Source organism: Myotis myotis, unplaced genomic scaffold, assembly GCF_014108235.1.
Source record: "Myotis myotis isolate mMyoMyo1 unplaced genomic scaffold, mMyoMyo1.p scaffold_m19_p_46, whole genome shotgun sequence".
Taxonomy (NCBI): Eukaryota; Metazoa; Chordata; class Mammalia; order Chiroptera; family Vespertilionidae; genus Myotis; species Myotis myotis.
In genome coordinates, this window is record NW_023416353.1 from 772,707 (window position 1) to 791,787 (window position 19,081).

General features: G+C 40.3%; 1 protein-coding gene and 1 pseudogene across 1 annotated transcript in view; both read right to left on the bottom strand.

Annotated features, from left to right (window-relative positions):
- Nucleotides 1–19,081, bottom strand: part of FAM107B (family with sequence similarity 107 member B) — a 280,431-nt gene that overhangs the window by 149,329 nt on the left and 112,021 nt on the right. Inside the window, exon 2 of the mRNA XM_036307321.1 lies at nt 3,562–3,622. Coding sequence (XP_036163214.1) covers nt 3,562–3,622 — 61 coding nt within the window. The remainder of the gene's footprint in view (nt 1–3,561; nt 3,623–19,081) is intronic.
- LOC118655476 lies at nt 6,041–7,643 on the bottom strand (annotated as a pseudogene).

The window sequence follows — 19,081 nt, forward strand, 5'->3', positions numbered from 1 at the left end:
TTAATATGTCCATGAAGTCAGGAACAAATGCCATCTGATCCTAAGTAGGCATTAGGCTCCTGTCTATTACAGGCAGGCCACTTACAAAAAAACCCAAAAAAACTCAAATGTATACAGACACTGAATTATTAGAGAGCAAAAAATGGGTAATGGGGGTGGCAAAGTTTAAACACTCCTAATCAACCTGCGATTACCCACTGGGTGGGCCCTGCAAGTGTAAATTACAGACCTCAGGAAAAGTGACAGATGCCTAAGAATTAAGTCACCAACCAAAAAATGGGCTGAACTCCAAATAGATATCACTTTGGATTAAATGTGGTTTTCATTTTATAAATGCCTTGGCTAATGTGTTTCTCTTCACAAACGGATTTCATATCTATCCTTTAAGAGTAGGCTCATATGCCACAATCTCTTGGATAACTTCCTGGATCCTCCAAATGGAATTTCTCCCATCTTTTTAGCACTCCCATCCCTCCTCCTCATGTCTCTGTTTTAGCCCGTACTGTATCCTACCTTTTGCCTTAGCTTCCTGTGTCCATGTTTTATAGGCTGTATTTAACAATAAGCTCTGTGAAGACAAGACTTCTGCAGAACCCTGCCTTATCTGTAACTTATACTTTATTTGTTTAAAGGCTACAATTTCTCTATAATTTACATTTTCTTTTCATATGTGTAACGGCTGCATTTATCCTTTTCCCACAAGCTCCATGAAGCATGGAGTCATGTCTGTTCTATTTTCCACCCTAAATATAGCATACTTCCTAGCACAGTATCTAGCATATAGTAGACATTCAGTAAACATATTTTAGTTAACATATTTCAGTAAACATAGTTTAGTCTAGCAGACACAATTTATACCTAATAGGATTTCAAATAATGGCTAAGAACAGTAGATTTGAATTGAATGGACTAAGACTAAGATGCAAACACTAAAGCCACAGTATAAAAATACACATTTGGAGTAAATCCTGAATAAAGAAGACGAACTCTACAGCAAGCCCCAAAGTCAGTGGCCCCCAAACATTATTTTCTATTTTTAGAAATAGTGAGAAACTTTTTGCATTTTCTGCTTGAAGTCTTTCTTTTGAGGGGCCTAGATTTTCTTTGCCTGTGAAACCAGTGAACTTGCCTTAGACTCTAAGGAGACGTTTCACTGGTGACCAAGGTGGGAGACTCATGGGGGCACTTAGAGAATAGGGTTATTAGGCAGTGTTGTTGATTAAAGAAACAGAGAAATTATTCATTTATTTACAATCCAAAAATCTGAAACCATATTATCTGGTAACAAAAAACCTGAGATTATAGATTTCTAACTAAATGTGTCCCTCCTGTTCTGTGGAATGATGTTTCATGGAGATCTCTGATTCTAAATGTATTTGGTGAGGGAAATTTTTAACACTACACTAGACTTCTGGTAAAATACACCAAGGCCCTAATGATCTAGGAACTCTAGTGGACATTTGAAAATGGAATATCTGATTTCTCATCCTGAGATGTCACAGCAGAACTCATGGGAGTCAACTGGTCTTAGAAAGGCCTTGATGAGTAGTGGTGCTTACACGACATACAGGGTAATCAAGGCTTTGGATGTGAACAAATGTCCTCAAAATATAGTGAACACGATGTCAAGAGAGCAAAGAATATTGCTTATAACAGCAGCTGAGAAACAAAGTTTTTTGGTTGGCCAAATTCGTATTGAGTCAGCAATGGCCATCATTCCAGCCTTCTTCTCTAGCTGGGGAAATAAAAATCAAAAGTGGCCCTCAGGATATTTTCAGGGGCATAACAATAAACTCCAACTCTGTTTTCAATACCTCCTTTCAACTCCCATATTCAGTACAAGAATCATATAGCCCAGGAGACTTCTTAGATTCTACTTCCCCAACGCAAATTTAGTTGCCCCTTCCTCAGTGCTCCCAGTAGCGCTTTAATTGTTTTAACCTTTTTACATTATTTTTCATGTTCTAACTGCATCTGTCTCTTAGACATGATTTGTTTTCTAGAGGGCAAGCATCATGTCTTATTTTCTTTATACCCCAGAAATCCAAAATAGGAATGGATTTGGCTCGCATCAAACCCAGCCCACCCACATCTCAGTTACAGAGAGAAAAAGAATGCCTCTCACATAGGGGACATGAGGCCTCAGTAAGAATTTTCTGACTGGTTACTGTGTGGCAGGCACTGCCCACTGTGCTAGAAATAACATTAAAGTAGCTAAGATCTTACTCTCTAGGGGACATTAAGATGGTAAACCAATCAACAGAAAGATTATTTTGGGTCATAATGGGTGCTATGAACAAAATAAAAATGGGCAATGGGATGGAGAGTGCTTGGGAGGAATGAGACAGTGGCCTGCAGCACTGGACCTTTCAACTGAGACCTGGTTGATGAGAAGGAGTCAGCCAGCCATGCAAGGACCTGCAAGGGGAGAATGTCCTAGAAAGAGGCAATTTTTGTTATTGGTGGGGGTAGACCCTGGGAGTAAAGGGAGCTGGTTGAGCTGGTTAATTGCTAATTCTCTCTCTTCCATCTCTATCAGAGCAGGGGACCATCTTTCCTCCTTCACTCTACATATTCTTTTCATTACCATTTCCATTTTCTTAATTCTGCTCCCTGATTTCCATTAAATTACAAGAACATGAGCCTCTGCCAGCAGCAAACACATCTGGAGTCCACTTCTAACCTCTAATTATATAAAACAGACAAAAAGCCACTGGAAAATAGAAGCTGAGAGTATTAAGATTTAGTTTTCATTCTTATTAGTTCCACTCAACTAATGTATTTTTATGACAATTACATCCCAGTATCAGTACTGTTCATAGTTAGAAACCATCATTTGTCTCTTTCCACATTATCTCATAGAAAGTCCCATTATGGGGTAAATATCTTTAGCAAATTTGCATATTTAACTATACACTAACATAAAAAAACAACAGCAAATGCATCTAAATAACATTTTTCAAGATAAGCATAAACTTTTCAGTGAGTAACTACTTATGTTAGTATTACTGAACTTGAATTTTTTTCATCATAATTATTATGTACTTCATTGCAAGTATTTATTTATCAAAAACTATAATCAGCCCTGGCTGGGTTTCTCAGTGGTTAGAACATCAGCCTGTGGACTGAAGAGTCATGGGTTCAATTCCCAACCAAGGGCACGTACCTCAGTTACAGGTTCAATCTCTGGCTGTGGTCAGGGTGCAAGTGGGAGGCAACCAATGGATGTGTCTCTCTCACATCAATGTTTCTTTTTCTCTCTCTCCCCTTCTCTCTCTCTCTCTCTTCTACTCTCTCAAAAAAAACCAATGGAAAAATATTCTAGGGTGAGGATTTAAAAAAACAACTGTAATCAATAAGAGAAGGAAGGAGAGAAGCTATTTTCAGCATCATGACCAGATTGTCCAGATATCGTGCCTGGAATTCATCATAAGTGACATTTCTAGTCATGTTTCCAATCACTCAGAACATACAGATTTTCCGTTGCAATCTGGAAGCTGTGTGCCCTGCTGTCAGCAAAAGCAACCCAGGAAAGAATGTGTCACATGGAATGTACTCTACCTGATGTCATCTTCTGTTCCAACTGAAGGCATCTAGGTTCTTCTTGGGATTCCTCTTCTTCCTGAGTTCCAGTTGAGAGAGAGAGAGAGAGAGAGAAGAGAGAGAGAGAGAGAGAGAGAGAGAGAAATGCATTCATTTAGAGCAAACTTTTGCAGATCTACTAATTAATATGAGATCAAGATCTGAAAATAATTAGACCAAGCCCATTTAAAAACTGAGACTTTGGAGGAGCAACAAATGTAACAATAAATGTTGAGTAGAATAACTATGGGGGCAGTAGATTACAAACTGCAGGGTGCCACAAACATGGTTGTGTCCATAAATGCTTCCCATGAGTAGTACAACTTAGAGACCTCTGTGATTAATACGTTTGGGGCCTTCAGTTACTTAGACATGGTGGTGATGGGTTTCTCCAAAAGACAGAAATTCTGCCAGTATGATACAACACAATATAATTACATTTTAGATTTTATTATTCAAAGACCTGATTTCATGTACTTTTGAAAATTCTATCACTGTTCACAATATTTATTTTAATATTAATTAAAATAATATTTAATAAAATATTTTAATATTTTCAGCAGCTTTATTAGTAACAGCCAAAAACTGAAAACCCCAATGTCCTTCAATGGGTGAATGATTAAACAAACTGTGGTTCATCCATACCATGAACTACTACTGATCAATAAAAAGGAACAAATTATTGACACATGCCACAATTTGGATGGATTTGAAGGAAATTATGCTGAGTGAAAAAAATGTTAATCTCAAAAGTTTACATACTATATGATTCTATTTATATAACATTTTTGAAATGATAAAATTAGAAAGACAGAACAAATTAGTGGTTGCCAGAGGTTGGGGCTCAGGAGAAGGAGGGGATATGGCTGTGGCTTTAAAAAGGTAGCACAGAGATCTGAGTGATGGAACTGTTCTGCATTTTGCCATGGTGGTCACATGAATCTACACATCTAATAAAATTGCATAAAACAAAATACACATAAATACACTAGAAGAAAAAGTTGAAGCATTGAGCAGAAATATTTTAATTATCTCAAATTAAATTTTCTTTTAAAGAGTTATCTATAGCCCTAACTGGTTTGGCTCAGTGGATAGAGCATCGGATTGCAGATTGAAGGGTCCCAGGTTCGATTCTGGTCAAGGGCATGTACCTTGATTGCAGGCACATCCCCAGTGGGGAGTGTGCAGGAGGCAGCTGATCGATGTTTCTCTCTCATCGATGTTTCTAACTCTCTATCCCTCTCACTCTCCCTTCCTCTCTGAAAAAATCAATAATATATATATATATTTTTAAAAAAGAGTTATCTATAGTTCAAAACTCATTTCTATGAGATGTTTCATTTATCACCCTTTTAAAGACAAACTATCTATTGCGGGCAACATCCCCAATGGGGGGGTGTGAAGGAGGCAGCTATCAATGTTTCTCTCTCATTGATGTTTCTAACTCTCTATCCCTCTCCCTTCCTCTCTGTAAAAAAAATCAATAAAATATATTTTAAAAAAAAATAAAGACAACCTATCTAATAAAGATGAAATATGTAAATTGACCATCACTTCGTGACAAAGATGGTGGCACCCACAGCAAATAAGGAGGGAATATGCAAATTGATGTGACAAAGATGGTGGTGGCCGAGCCGGGACACTCCGGGCCTCTGGGCGATGACGCAGGTGTTCTGTCCCGCCCTGGCCACTCCAGGCCACTGGGCAGCGCGCATGCGCACAGGCACAGAGCAGCCGGGGCTGGGCGGGACGTTTGCTTTAATGGGGAGGTGGGGGGTGGAGGGGGCTGTAGGAGGGTGGCATGGCTGGAGCAAAGGCAGAAGGCAGCTCCAGCCTGGAGCGAAGGCCCGGGTCCCGGGTGCAGGAGGGAAACCAGTGCCAGCAGCTACAAGAAGGAAGGCCTATTCTTACATGAATCTTCCTGCATCGGGCCTCTAGTAAAATTATGAAAGGATACCACTAGAAGCTACCTAAACATTTCAGTTAAGTGTTAAGATAAAGATAAGGGTATTTTCACATGAAAATCTAAAGAGGACAATGAGAATGAAACAAGTTCCACATGGTCATACAAATCCTGGTAAAGGAACTGGAATGGAAGCCCAAGCTGGTGAGCAAGTGGGAAAAGGAAAGAAAGCATGCTTCAAGCAGATGACAGGAGGAAATCTTGTGATCAAATATTGGCTCTAGCATTACCCAGATAGCCCCTATTTTTTGTCATAGGTAACTCTAATAATAGTCATATTGTCGCAAAACCAGTCCAAATACTATCAAGTTGAAAAGAGGTCCCTCATTGATTTGTTGGGTTTAGGTGATAACCCATGTCCTCCCACACCAAGAAAGTTCTGACAAGAAAGTTTCAATGTGCCTTGAAGGTGGTGTTGGTAGAATGCCTCAGGCTAGGCACCTCCCAGTGACGTTCTGCTGGCTGAGATACAAGGTGGGAGGGGAGTAGGCATTTTTACTCAATCAATTTCTTGGTCTTAAAGAAGTGCTCAAGCCCTAACCAGTTTGGCTCAGTTGGCCTGCGGTCTGAAGGGTCCCGGGTTTGATTCCAGTCAAGGGCATGTACCTTGGTTGCAGGCACATCCCCAGTAGAGGGTGTGCAGGAGGCAGCTCATCGATGTTTCTCTCTCTCACTGATGTTTCTAACTCTCTATCCCTCTCCCTTCCTCTCTATAAAAAATCAATAAAATATATTTAAAAAAAAAAGAAGTGCTCAAGGCAGAAGACCTGCCAAGTGGCTAGTCCAATGAGGCTTTGAAAAGATGCTGAAGTGCAGGACCCAAGTATTTGTTGACGCTCTGGTAACACGCACGTCCTCCTCTCACTCCTTCATGTAGGCAAAATCATTAACGATAGATTCTGAAAGGTCTTCTAGGTTTCCTATCTCCTCCTCTAAAGGTTTGAACTTCTCAACTTTTGTGATCATTTCATAATTTTTTCACCTCCACACCATGCTTCATGTCTAGGATCATGAATTGGTCAGGTATCCACCTTGTTCCCTTGCTCTTAAAACACACTTTGAACATGTTATAATCTTCAGTGATAATTTCCCCTTGGTTGCATCCTCCTTGGAGTACAGAATATGGCTGGCAGAATCTCTAATCTTGAGGTGGGTGCGCAGGCTGCCAGCACCCCCACACTTGTCGGTGATCTCTTATGCGCTGGTCACCAGCAGGTCCTTGTGGATCTCCTTGTGGAGGCACTTGCAGAAGTTAATGGGCATATGGAAGGAGATGGATGGGGCTGAGCAGAAGTAAAAGCAGTAACACTAATTTACAAGGGCCACACTGGGCTTGTGGGCCAAACAAACCAGACTAGTGCTATACAATTATTTTTATCTCTAGGAAGATGGGTAAACATATTCTCTGAATTCTAGAATGATATTCTTTTTTTTTCTTTTTTAAATCTTTATTGTTCAGTTTATTACAGATGTCCCTCTTTTTTCCTCCCATAGCTCCCCTCCACCCGGTTCCCACCCCACCTCAGGCCCTCACCACCCCACTGTTTGCGTCCATAGGTACTACATACATGCATATAAGATTTTTGTCCAATCTCTTCCTGCACCCCCCAGACCCCCCTTCCCCCCAAGAATTGTCAGTCCACTCCATTTCTATGCTCCTGATTCTATTACATTCACCAGTTTATTCTGTTCATCAGATTTTTTATTCATTTGATTTTTAGATTCACTTGTTGATATATATGTATTTGTTGTCACTTTGTTGTTCATAATTTTTTATCTTTACCATTTTCTTCTTCCTCTTCTTAAAGAATACCCTTCAGCATTTCATATAATACTGGTTTGCTATTCATCACTTTGAATATTTCTTGCCACTCCCTCTGGCCTGCATAGGTTTCTGTTGAGAAATCAGCTGACAGTCATATAGATACTCCTTTGCTGCTTTTAAGATTCTCTCTTTGTCTTTTGCCCTTGGCATTTTAATTATGATGTGTCTTGGTGTGGTCCTCTTTGGATTCCTCTTCTATGGGGTTCTCTGTGCTTCCTGGACTTGTACCAGTAAATCTATTTCATTCAACAGGTAGGGGAAGTTTTCTGTCATTATTTCTTCAAATAGGTTTTCAATATTGTGCTCTCTCTTCTTCTGGCACCCCCGTAATTTGGATGTTGGTACGCTTGAAGTTGTCCTAGAGGCTCCTTACACAATCTTCATATTTTTGGATTCTTTTTTCTTTTTGCTCATCCGGTTGGGTGTTTTTTGCTTCCTCATATTTCAAATCATTGACTTGATTCTTGAGATACTTTACTGTTGAATCTCTGTATATTATTATTTCAGTCAGTGTATGCTTAATTTCTGACTGGTCCTTTTCCTTTTTTTTTCTTTTTCTTTTTTTGCATTCTCACTAAGATCCCTGAAGGTCTCACTAAGTTCCTCAGAGGTTTCTAGAAGGTTCTTGAGTAACCTTATAACTGTGGTTTTGAACTCTATATCCAGTAGTTTGCTTTCTTCCATTTCTTCATTTGTGATGTTTCTTTGTCTCTGCATTTTGGCTGTTTCCCTGTGTTTGTTTCTATGTATTGGTAGCTGCTAAGTCTCCTTGAGTTGATAGAGTTGCATTGTGTAGTAAGTGTCCTATAGGGCCCAGTGGCTCAGCTTCCCCAATGACCTGAGGTGGACACTCTTGGTGTACCCCTTTGTGGGCTGTTGTAGTTGAGCCTTGATTGCTGCTGGTATCACCGGGAGGAATTGACCTCCAGGCCAACTGGCTGTGAGGACCAGCTGTGTCTACAATGGAAGAGCTGCTGTGCAGGAGACACCCTTACGGGGCAGGACTTGCTTCAGTGGGGCTTTGGTGCTCACTGAGTCTGCCCTTAAGTGTGTCACTTATAGATGTGAAGAGTTGTAATCTGGTATGGTCTTGCACTGACCACTGGGTACACTGGCTCTTGGATTTCCAAGGAGGTGCAAAGTCAGCCACGGTCTTCAGCCACCCAGCAGGAGCTACAGAGACATCTGCAGATTCCTCTTCTTTGTATCAGGTTTGGAAATGCCCAGACAAGGCCCAGCTGTGAAGCAAGGCAGGCTGGTGCTGGTGCCAGCCTTGGGCCTTCTTTTATTTTTATTTTTTTAATTGTTTAAAGTATTATAAATAGTAGTACATATGTCTCCTTTTTTCCCCCATTGACTTTCCCCCGGCCTCCCTAACCCCCCATCACATGCCCTCACCTGCCCCGCCCCGTGTCTTTGTCCATGGGTTATGTTTATATGCATGCATACAAGTCCTTCGGTTGATCTCTTACACCCATCCCCAACACTCCCCAGCCTTCCCACTATAATTTGACAGTCTGTTCAATGTTTCTCTGCCTCTGTATCTATCTTTTTGTTCATCAGGTTATAATGTTCTTTATTATCCATAAATGAGTGAGTTCATGAGGTATTTTTCTTTCACTGCCTGGCTTATTTCACTTAGCATAATGTTCTCCAGTTCCATCCATGCTATTGCAAATGGTAAGAATTCCTTTTTATAGCAGTGTAGTATCCCATTGTGTAGATTACCATAGTTTTCTAATCCACTCATCTGTTGATGGGCATTTAGCTGTTTCCAAATCTTAGCTATTGTAAATTGTGCTGCTATGAACATAGGGATGCATATATCCTTTCTGATTGGTCTCAGTTTTCTTGGGATATATTCCTAGAAGTGGTATTACTGAGTCAAATGGCAGTTCCATTTTTAAATTTTTGAGGAAACGCCATACTGTTTTCCACAATGGCTGCACCAGTCTGCATTTCCACCAGCAGTGAAGAAGGGTTCCTTTTTCTCCTCATCCTCTCCAGCACTTGTCATTTGTTGATTTGTTGATGACAGCCATTCTGACAGGTGTGAGGTGGTACCTCATTGTTGTTCTGATTTGCATTTCTCGGATGATTAGTGACTTTGAGCATGCTTTCATGTGTCTCTTGGCTTTCTGAATGTCCTCTTTCGAAAAGTGTCTATTTAGGTCCTTTGCCCATATTTTTTATTTGATTGTTTATCTTCCTTTTGTTGAGTTGTATGAATTCCTTGTAGATGTTGGAGACTAAACCCTTATCAGAGATAACATTGGCAAATATGTTCTCCCATGCAGTGGGCTTTCTTGTTGTTTTGTTGATGATTTCTCTTGCTGTGCAGAAGCTTTTTATTTTGATGTAGTCCCATTTGTTTATTTTCTCCTTAGTCTCTATTGCCCTAGAATCTGTGTCTATAAAGATATTGCTACGACATATGTCTGCAATTTTGCTGCCTATGGAGTCTTGTAGGATTTTTATGGTTTCCTGTCTTACGTTCAAGTCCTTTAGCCATTTTGAATTTGTTTTGTGTATGGTGTAAGTTGGTGATCTAGTTTCATTATTTTTGCATGTATCTGATCAAATTTCCCAGCACCATTTATTAAAGAGGCTGTTTTGGCTCCATTGTATGCTCTTTCCTCCTTTGTCAAATATTAATTAAGTATAATGGCTTGGGTCAATTTCTGGGTCCTCTATTCTGTTCCATTGGTTTATATGTCTGTTCTTGTGCCAGTACCAGGCAGTTTTGAGAACTGTGGCTGGTAATATAGTTTGATGTCTGGTATTGTGATCCTTCCAACTTTGTTCTTCTTTCTAGGACACCTGTGGCTATTCGGGGTCTTTTTTTATTCCAGATGAATTTTTGGAGAGTTTGTTCTAGATCTTTGAAATATGCCGTTGGTATTTTAATAGGTATTGTATTGAATCTATAGATTGCTTTAGGTAATATGGACATTTAATGATGTTGATTCTACCAATCCATGAACATGGTATGTTCTTCCATTTGTTTATGTCTTCCTCTATCTCTTTTTTCAATGTCCTGTAGTTTTCTGAGTACAGGTCTTTTACGTCCTTGGTTAAGTTTATTCCTAGGTATCTTAATTTTTTTGGTGCAATGGTAAATGGGATTGTTTTTTTCATTTCTCTTTCTGGAGTTCATTATTGGTGTATAAAAAGGCCATAGATTTCTGGGTATTAATTTTGTATCTTGCTACATTACCAAATTCATTTATTAGGTCTAGCAGTTTTTTGATGGAGTCTTTGGGGTTCTCTATGTACAGTATCATGTCATCTGCAAATAAGGACAGTTTTACTTCTCTTCCAACTTGGATTCTTTTATTTCTTCTTATCTGATCACTATGGCTAGTACTACCAGTACTATGTCGAACAGGAGTGGTGAGAGTGGGCATCCTTATCTTGTTCCTGTTCTTAGTGTAAATGGGTTTAGTTTTTGCCCATTGTATGATGTTGGCTGTAGGTTTGTCATATAGGCCTTTTATTATGTTGAGGTATGATCCCTCTATTCCCACTTTGATGAGAGCTTTTATCAAGAAAGGGTGTTGGATTTTGTCAAATGCTTTTTCTGCATCAATTGATATGATTATGTGATTTTTGTCTTTCAGTTTGTTTATGTGATATATAACATTTATTGATTTGGGGGTATTGTACCACCCTTGCATCCCTGTCATAAATCCCACTTGGTCATGGTGTATGACCTTTCTAATGTATTGCTGAATCCAATTGCTAGAATTTTGTTGAGGATTTTAGCATCTATGTTCATCATTGGTCCTTCTTTTTATATCTTTGGGGCTCCCTGACCCAGCTGCAGCTTGTTTGACAGGTTTTAGGCTGAGAAAGGACAGGCCATTCATATGCAAAAGCTACTGTGCACAGCTTGGGTGGGGTTGTAAATTGGGTAGGGCAGGGTCTCAGGGAATCTCTAGGGCAGAGCAAACAGCAATGGCTGCCAGTCAGCCCTGCATCAGGGAGGTCCCAGCACAGGAACAATGACCATTGTAAGAATCTTCATCTGGAAGCCACCCCCACGTTCCTGCCCTGATGCCAGACAGTCCAGTTTCTCCCCTTATGTGTCTGGGTCCCCCCAGAGTCTCGCCCAGCACTAGAGCTCAGAACAAGCGGGAGCTTGTATCTCCCTTCTGATTAAAAAAGCAGCACACCCAGGTGCCAGCCCATTCCATGCCGCTGCACCTCCTACCAATCTCAATGCACTTTCTTCTTAATCTCTCTAGTTGTAGTACTTCCACTCAGCCAGCTTTCCCATGGTTCTGGATGATAGTTGTTATGTATTTTAGTTGTAATTTTGATGTGGTTTTGGGAGGCAGCAAGTACAGGGGTTTACCTATGCTGCCATCTTGGTTCTCTCCTAGTATGATATTCTTTAATAACAATTGTCACTGCTATAGGGTTAATATATGAATAGGCACAGCTAGGAGTAAGAGAGGTAAATTAAGAGGAATGTTTACACGATGCTTTTTAAATTTTATCTACAAGATGGCTTTATGCTGGTTCCTTCATTTATTTTTTCCTTGATTAAATATTTGTTGAGTGCCTGTTATGGGGCTATTTCTGTGGGTCCTTAATCTTTAGGCACGATCCCTTCCAAAATCCTTTGAATTACATACTGCAAGTAATCACCTACTCAGCTTCTATCACAGGCAGGCACACTTTCTGTGCATACTTTGTTCCACCTTTGAAGTTAGTCTGATCAGAGATACTCTGGGCCATAATAAACCATATGGGTATGAGTCCCATTAATGATACGTGAAGCTACTCTGTAACAAGAGTGGAGCAATGGAACTCAAATATTGATACTATCCATCAGAGGAGCACTTCATAATTTGTTCTAAATGTTCAGTTCCTTGGCAATATCTCATTGTTGGTGATGAGAATCCACTAGCCTCTCATGATTGGTAAGATTTGAAAAGAAAAAGTCATTTTCAATTCATAAAGGTTATTTTACTTAAATTACCATCAACTCATAAGGGAATTGATTTCAACTGTTTTGGAACAAATATTTCTAGAGATCAAAGATCATCTTCAAATGTTCAGCATCAGGGACCAGTTCCAAAAATTTGTCCTGCTTTTAGAATCCATGAAGTAACACTGTCATGGCAATTTGGGTAAAAAAGCCTTCAGTTCAATTATCTCAAAGTTATATGTTATAATAAATTTTAATAAAAACTTATTTCAAAATTACATTTGTGAAAAGGATGCAAATTATTATTATACCAAAAGACAAATAAATGATTTTTAAAGTCCCACCACACAGCAACTAAATATAGCAAATAATTCCTTGTTTCACAAGGCCCAACAAGACCGTATATAATAAAAACATGAGGAGCTATTTTATAATACACCCACAGAGAAAGTCTCTTGAGATGCCAAAATAGCCCAAATGAAGTTGTCTCATACATGAAAGGATTCTCCTTTGAGCCAATAAGACTGTTTACTTTTTTATTGCTCTGAATTCCAGAATGGTGAAATAACTTAGGCCTTTAGCTTTCCTCCAAACATATTTATTACTTCATTTTAAATTGCCCTTCCCCCAATTTTCTCATAAATTAGTAAAAATTGCAAAGCCCTGGAAAGATCTGCAGATGGGAGGATATTTGGAATACTTTTGGCTGATAAGTAAGCATCTGTCTTCGATAGCATAAACTATGTTGTAGTTAGTGAAAAGAGGCTGAACGCCTTAGATTCTTGTGTTTCTTCTCTTCTGTGCAAGTCTGTGATTTGCTGAATTTGTTCTTATTGGCTTTTTCCCAGTGAAGCTATAATAAAATGACAACAATCCAACTGTAGTAGCCATCTGTTGATTTTGCTGCCTGGAATTCACTCATTCTGTCTAGTAAATATATACTGATTCCCTCTTTAAAATCATCCTTTCCAACTCTTAATGAATTGTGATTCTTATAAAACCAGTTCCAGGCCCTGTATAGACCCCTGTCCACTGTCAAGAGTGGTCAGTGACTGAGGACTAGGCCCATCAGTCCAGTGCATCTCCCTGTGATTGGTGGAGGGTGGTCATGTGACCCAGAGCAATGTTTATCAATCCACTGTAATTTTCCCTGAAATTGGTTTAGAATAGTCATGTGACCCAGGGTGGTGTCCATAAGTCCAATTTATTTTCCTGTAATTGGTTCACAGTGGTCATGGGACCCAGTCAGGGCTAGTGAGAGTTATTCTCTAGACTTCAAGGAATAGAACCCCTAGTCTCACCCGCTGATCCTGAAACCTGAGACAACTGTAAAGATTGAAGCTGCTGCTGTCACTTACAGCTGAGACAAGTCCACACAAAGGAAGGCAGACCCAAGAGATGGACTGATACAGAGTCCCCATGATATCATTTGAGCCCCCAATCCAGCCATGCCTGAGGTTAACCCTGGACTTTTCAGCCTAAATTAGAGATTACATTCCTTTTTATTTTTTGACTACATTGACTTATTTTTAAATGCAATAGATTCTATTGGGTTTTGTCACTTCTGACAGAAAGGGTTCCAACTGATACTTTAGTTCTGGAGAGCTTTGGGGGGGCGGTGTTGATTATTGGCTTCTGTAGTTCACACGCCATCATGTACTTCACAACCTAATTAAATGGAATGTGACAGGGATGATGCACTGAAGAGTTGTTACTGAAAGTTGGCAAACAATTGGTCTTTTCATCTGTTTCTGAGAACTAATCCCAAGGTGTTTTATTGAGAGGCCATGTGATTTGTATACTTTATGAAATGGTCAGTGAGGTATAGCCCCAAGAGGAGACAGAAAAGAGGTTTAGGAAAAAATAAAATTCATTGCACTCACAGGTCCAGGGAAGGAAGCATGGCACCCTTCGCAGGGCCACAGAGGAAAGACACCAGGGTGGTCAGGAGCAAGGGGAACATTCAGACCACAGACCTTATTGGAGTTTTGGACGGTAAGTAAAGGCAAGGAAAGCCCATCAGATAATTACAGATGCAGGGGAGCCCAAGGAGATGGAAGGTGTCACTCCTACCTTAACCACTTCAGCACCTCACTCTGGCCAGCACTGAGTCCATGGAGGATATATTCCTCAGGAGCAAAAACCTCAATTCACTAAACTACCCAAGATTGGGGAGACGGCGGCCTTGATCGGAGGTTTGCTTCATTCACTGCCTATGGTACCATAGAGTGCTACTAGTAAGTGCTTTTCTTCATCTCTGCTTATAGGAACCCAAGTAACTACAGCAAAGGAGGAGATGTATTGGATCTCATGCTTGTAAAGCTGTAGTTCTTGAACTTGGGTGTGTATCTAAATCACCAAGATGATGTGGCAGAAACACAGCCTAGCCCTTTACGTCGTCAGCAATCCTGGGCCTCTGGATTCCTTGTTAGCTCTGCCTGTGGTGCTGATTCCCACCCAAATATGAGAAGCACTGTTGTAAAGGATGGATATTGGATCTAATATTCAGGCAGTATCATTTTCACTATTTTTCACTATATTTCCATTTGTCTGTTTCTGTCAGTTTATCACTTCTCAGGCTGCTCCTTCATCATATGGTCAAGGTCACAAGAAGTTTGGGGACCACATCCTTTCAGCTCATTAAGACTTCAGAGAAGTGTCTCTAAACCCCAGTACAAAGAGAAATCCTTTCCAAGGGGAACAAGGAGTGACTCAGTCCCTGCATTCATATCCAGAGTTCTAGGGGAAGATTCTGATTAGTCCATCTTGTGTCACATACTTATCTTGAGTCACAGGCACATCTCTATGAGGGAATGGGGATCACTGACCATTTCAAGGGCCACTGGAGGGAGAGTGTTCCAATTGGAAACCTCAGAGACTAGGGTAGCTGCAGTTCCCTAAAGGAAGGAAGGCTATGTACCAAAGTGAGGGAGGAAGGAATACTGGCTACTGTGCTATTCAAATTATATACTCCCAAGTAGACTGAATTCTCCAAAACCATAAGAATGAAAATGCATGCTGTTTATTTAGTGCATAACATATGACAGGAGCATCATATATGTTACATGTAACATGGGATGATTTTCAAAATATTTAACAGCTTGGATGGTACAGGCCACAAGGTACTCAGACTAGGAAGCGACCTGGAGGTTCCTGGGTATAGGTCTTAACCCTTTAGTTCAGGGGTCTGAAGAGAGGGGTAATGTGGGACATGGACATGACTCAAGGGCTTGAGTAGCAGTTATTTACCAATTGATAAAAGGGTTTCTTAATATTTTAACAGCAAATATGTTCTTACTGATGCACACCTGCTGAATATTTTCAGTCCTGAGTATCAGCTTAACAACCACACTTATAAAGGATGGGTATCTCCTGAAAGTATGCTGTCATATGCTAGAGGTATGCAAAGACAATCTCTCTTTCTCTCTGGAGCAAGAGATATGGAGGAAAAACATGTTTGTATATTAGAACAAATTGGAGTACATTGCATGTAGAACAGATATAAATGTTTAGGATAACCATGAGATGTCAAGGAAGTCTGGACATGGGGTCCCTGGCAGGGGGTACTCCTGTGGGAAAGATTGAGAAATATGGTCATAGGAATTCATTGTTGGTATCTGTGACCCTTTTTTATAGAAGGGACCCTTGAGGGATGAAGACTATCTAAGTGTGCATGCTTTTAAATGGGGCAAGATTCAGACCATCTGCCTGGGTCAGAGCCATACCATGCTGCCTTCTTTTATGTTTGCTTCCTGCTGGTGTTATTTATAGAAAATTTAACCTTAAGTGGAAGGACAGCTAGTTATTAAATAGCTATATTTAGTGAAAAGGTTAACTGAAGAAAACTCTGGGTAAGGAAGAGCATAAATCATATAGTTTTACAAAGGAAGGAGTGATTGTTCCTCAGAGCTAGGGAAGGCCATTTCAAAGACAGAAATGAGGTTTATAGGGCCCCAAGCCAAGAAAACCACAGAACAAAACAACACTTATCACACGGAAATTTCAGAACCAAGTACGTAGGAAAGTTTGATACAGTCTTTAGAGCTGTAATTCAACATGCTGGTCCTGAGTTTAGAGTTACATAATGATTGTGAAAATATTCAAATTAAAATAAACTCCCAAACTAATGAGGAATGGAAGCTGTAAGACTGGTTGCCCATTATTATTGCTATAGTCGGAATGTTTGTGTCTCTCCAAAATTCATATGTTGAAATCCTAATCTCCAAGGTGATGGTATTGGGAAGTATAGCTTTTGGTGTGATTAGGTCTTGAGGGTGGAGCCCTCATGAAAGGGATTAGTCGCCTTATTAAAGAGGCCCCACACAGAGCTCCCTCACCCTTCCACCATGTGAGGACACAGGTGGAAGATGGCAGTCTAGGAACCTAGAAGTAGGCTCTCACCAGACACCAAATCTGCCAGCACCTTGATCTTAGACGTCTTAACCTTTAGACTGTAAGAAATAAATGGTTGTTGTTTAAGCCACTCAGTCTATGATAGTTTGTTATAGCAACCTGAACAGAATAAGACTGATTAACTGAGGAAAATTATATATCTTATACCAGGGGGGCCGGTGCATGAAATTCGTGCACGGGTAGGGTCCCTGACCCTGGCCAGCAATCAGGGCCAATCAGTGCCTTCCAGTTGTTGGCTGGGGCCTTCCTTCATTCTGCATCACCCCCTGGTGGTCAGCACATGTCATAGCAAGCGAGCAAGCTCCCAGTCTCCCAGTCCAACTCCCAAAGGGACAAGTTGCATATTAGGCTTTTATATAGAGAGATATAGATTTGTGTTACAGATCTTGAATGAGTGATGAAAGAGAATCATGGCTCTTCAACTACTTATAGCTTATACTCCATAGGCACTCTATAAACACGTGGTGAATGAATATTTGTTTTAAAGAAATTTTTTCCCCAACAATCGTTGTTTTTTTTGTTTTTTTTTTTGCCTAAAACTAAACTTCCAGAAAGCTCTAGATGTATAGTACATGCTGTTTCAAGCTATGCAGGGCACATGGCCAAATATCCCTGGAAGGCAATGCAAGTTTGAGAGAGAATGTGCCAAAAGGATTTCATACATACACTGTGAACCAGAGAACAAGAGATTTGTTGGAAATGTGGGCACTAGTTTTAATTTTGTCTTCATGTTGGTTCACAAAATTAGTGATACCTCATATCTATCTATTTGCCCAAAACATGATTTTATTTGATTCCTTCAATAACTCTACATGGTGGGCAGAGCAGGTATCCCCCTTTCTAGAAAAAAATACACTGTTTTCCTCCATTCATGCTTAGAAAACCAGATGTGCGGAGGTTTATCCTACATAGAACAATTGTCCAACATTAGGCAGGTGTCCAATTCAATTCAGTTATGGCACTAACTGAAGTTAACAATGACCCCACAGGTTAAGGGGTCAGTTCCACAAGAATGCCCCCACTTCAGATGTTAATTACAAGTAGTAGGTCCCCAGGTTACCTATAACTTCTGTCCAACTTAGTTACACATTGGAAGTTCCCATGGCCAACTCCTCAGTTTAGATATTTTGCTAGAGTGTCTTCCAGGATCCAGGAAAGCAGTTCAATTTCTATTGCCAATTTATTACAAAAGATATTTTAAAGGATATACATGAATAGCCAGATTAAAAAGTGCATAGGGAGAGATCTGGGAGGGTCCCAGATATAGGAATTTCTGTCCCCTTGGATTTGGATGTGTAGATGTGTTCACCAACTCAGAAGCTTTCCAAAACCCATACTTTGGGGATTTTTGTGGAGGCTTCCTAACATGAGCACAATCAATTATTAACTCCATTTCCAGCCTCTCTTCCTTCTCCGGTGAAAGAGGCAAAGGTCTGAAATTTCCAAGCTTCTAACCATGACTTGGTCTTTCTAATCATGGTTTGGTTTTTGTAATCATAGCTTGGTCCTTCTAATCATGGCTTGGGTGCCCCAATCCAGGAGCCCACCCAGAGTTGTCCCATTTGAACAAAAGACACTCCTATCAACCAGGAAATTCCAAGGGATTTAGGAGTCCTGTGTCAGATGTTCCTATCACTTACAAAATTACAAAGTTTTAAGAGGTCTGTGTTAGGGGTCAAAGACTAAATATTAGAGCCAAGATTCTCCGAGCACCCCTATTTACAGGAACTGGGGACAGAGACGAATATAACAGAAAATTTATTCTTATCTTTCACCCTCATTTTCCACATGAGGAATTTGAGGAATTGTAGGCACACAATTATAAAGATGTACAAGGCCAGACCCTTTGCTCACTAGACGTTAAAGGAACACTTTTCAATTTGCTTCCATCCCTCCCTCAGAGTTCAGGCAGAAGGATCAGAAAGTAGGGAGTCTCCTATTAGGAGTCAAAAATCAAGGAAGGATAAAAGGTGCTGTTAGAGACCCAAATTGCACCATTATGAAGACTTTCTTAGAGCTTTTGTAAGAATCCTAGAGATAACTTCTGCAGGGGTCCTCAAACTACGGCCCGCGGGCCACATGCGGCCGCTGAAAACATTTATCCGGCCCGCCAGGTGTTTTTGCTGCCGCTGCCTGTCCTGCTTAGCAGCCGACTTGTCCCGGGCCCGCAGTGCGCATGTGTGGAATGTCTGAGGGACAGTGAACTGGCCCCCCGTTTAAAAAGTTTGAGGACCTCTGTTCTAGGGTCTGGTTTCCATATCCTGATCAATCTCACTTTTAGAATGTATTCTAAGCCATGACACTTGTGAAAGCTGGAATTATGTCGATGAGAAGAAGTTACACCCCTAGGCAGTAATAGTCA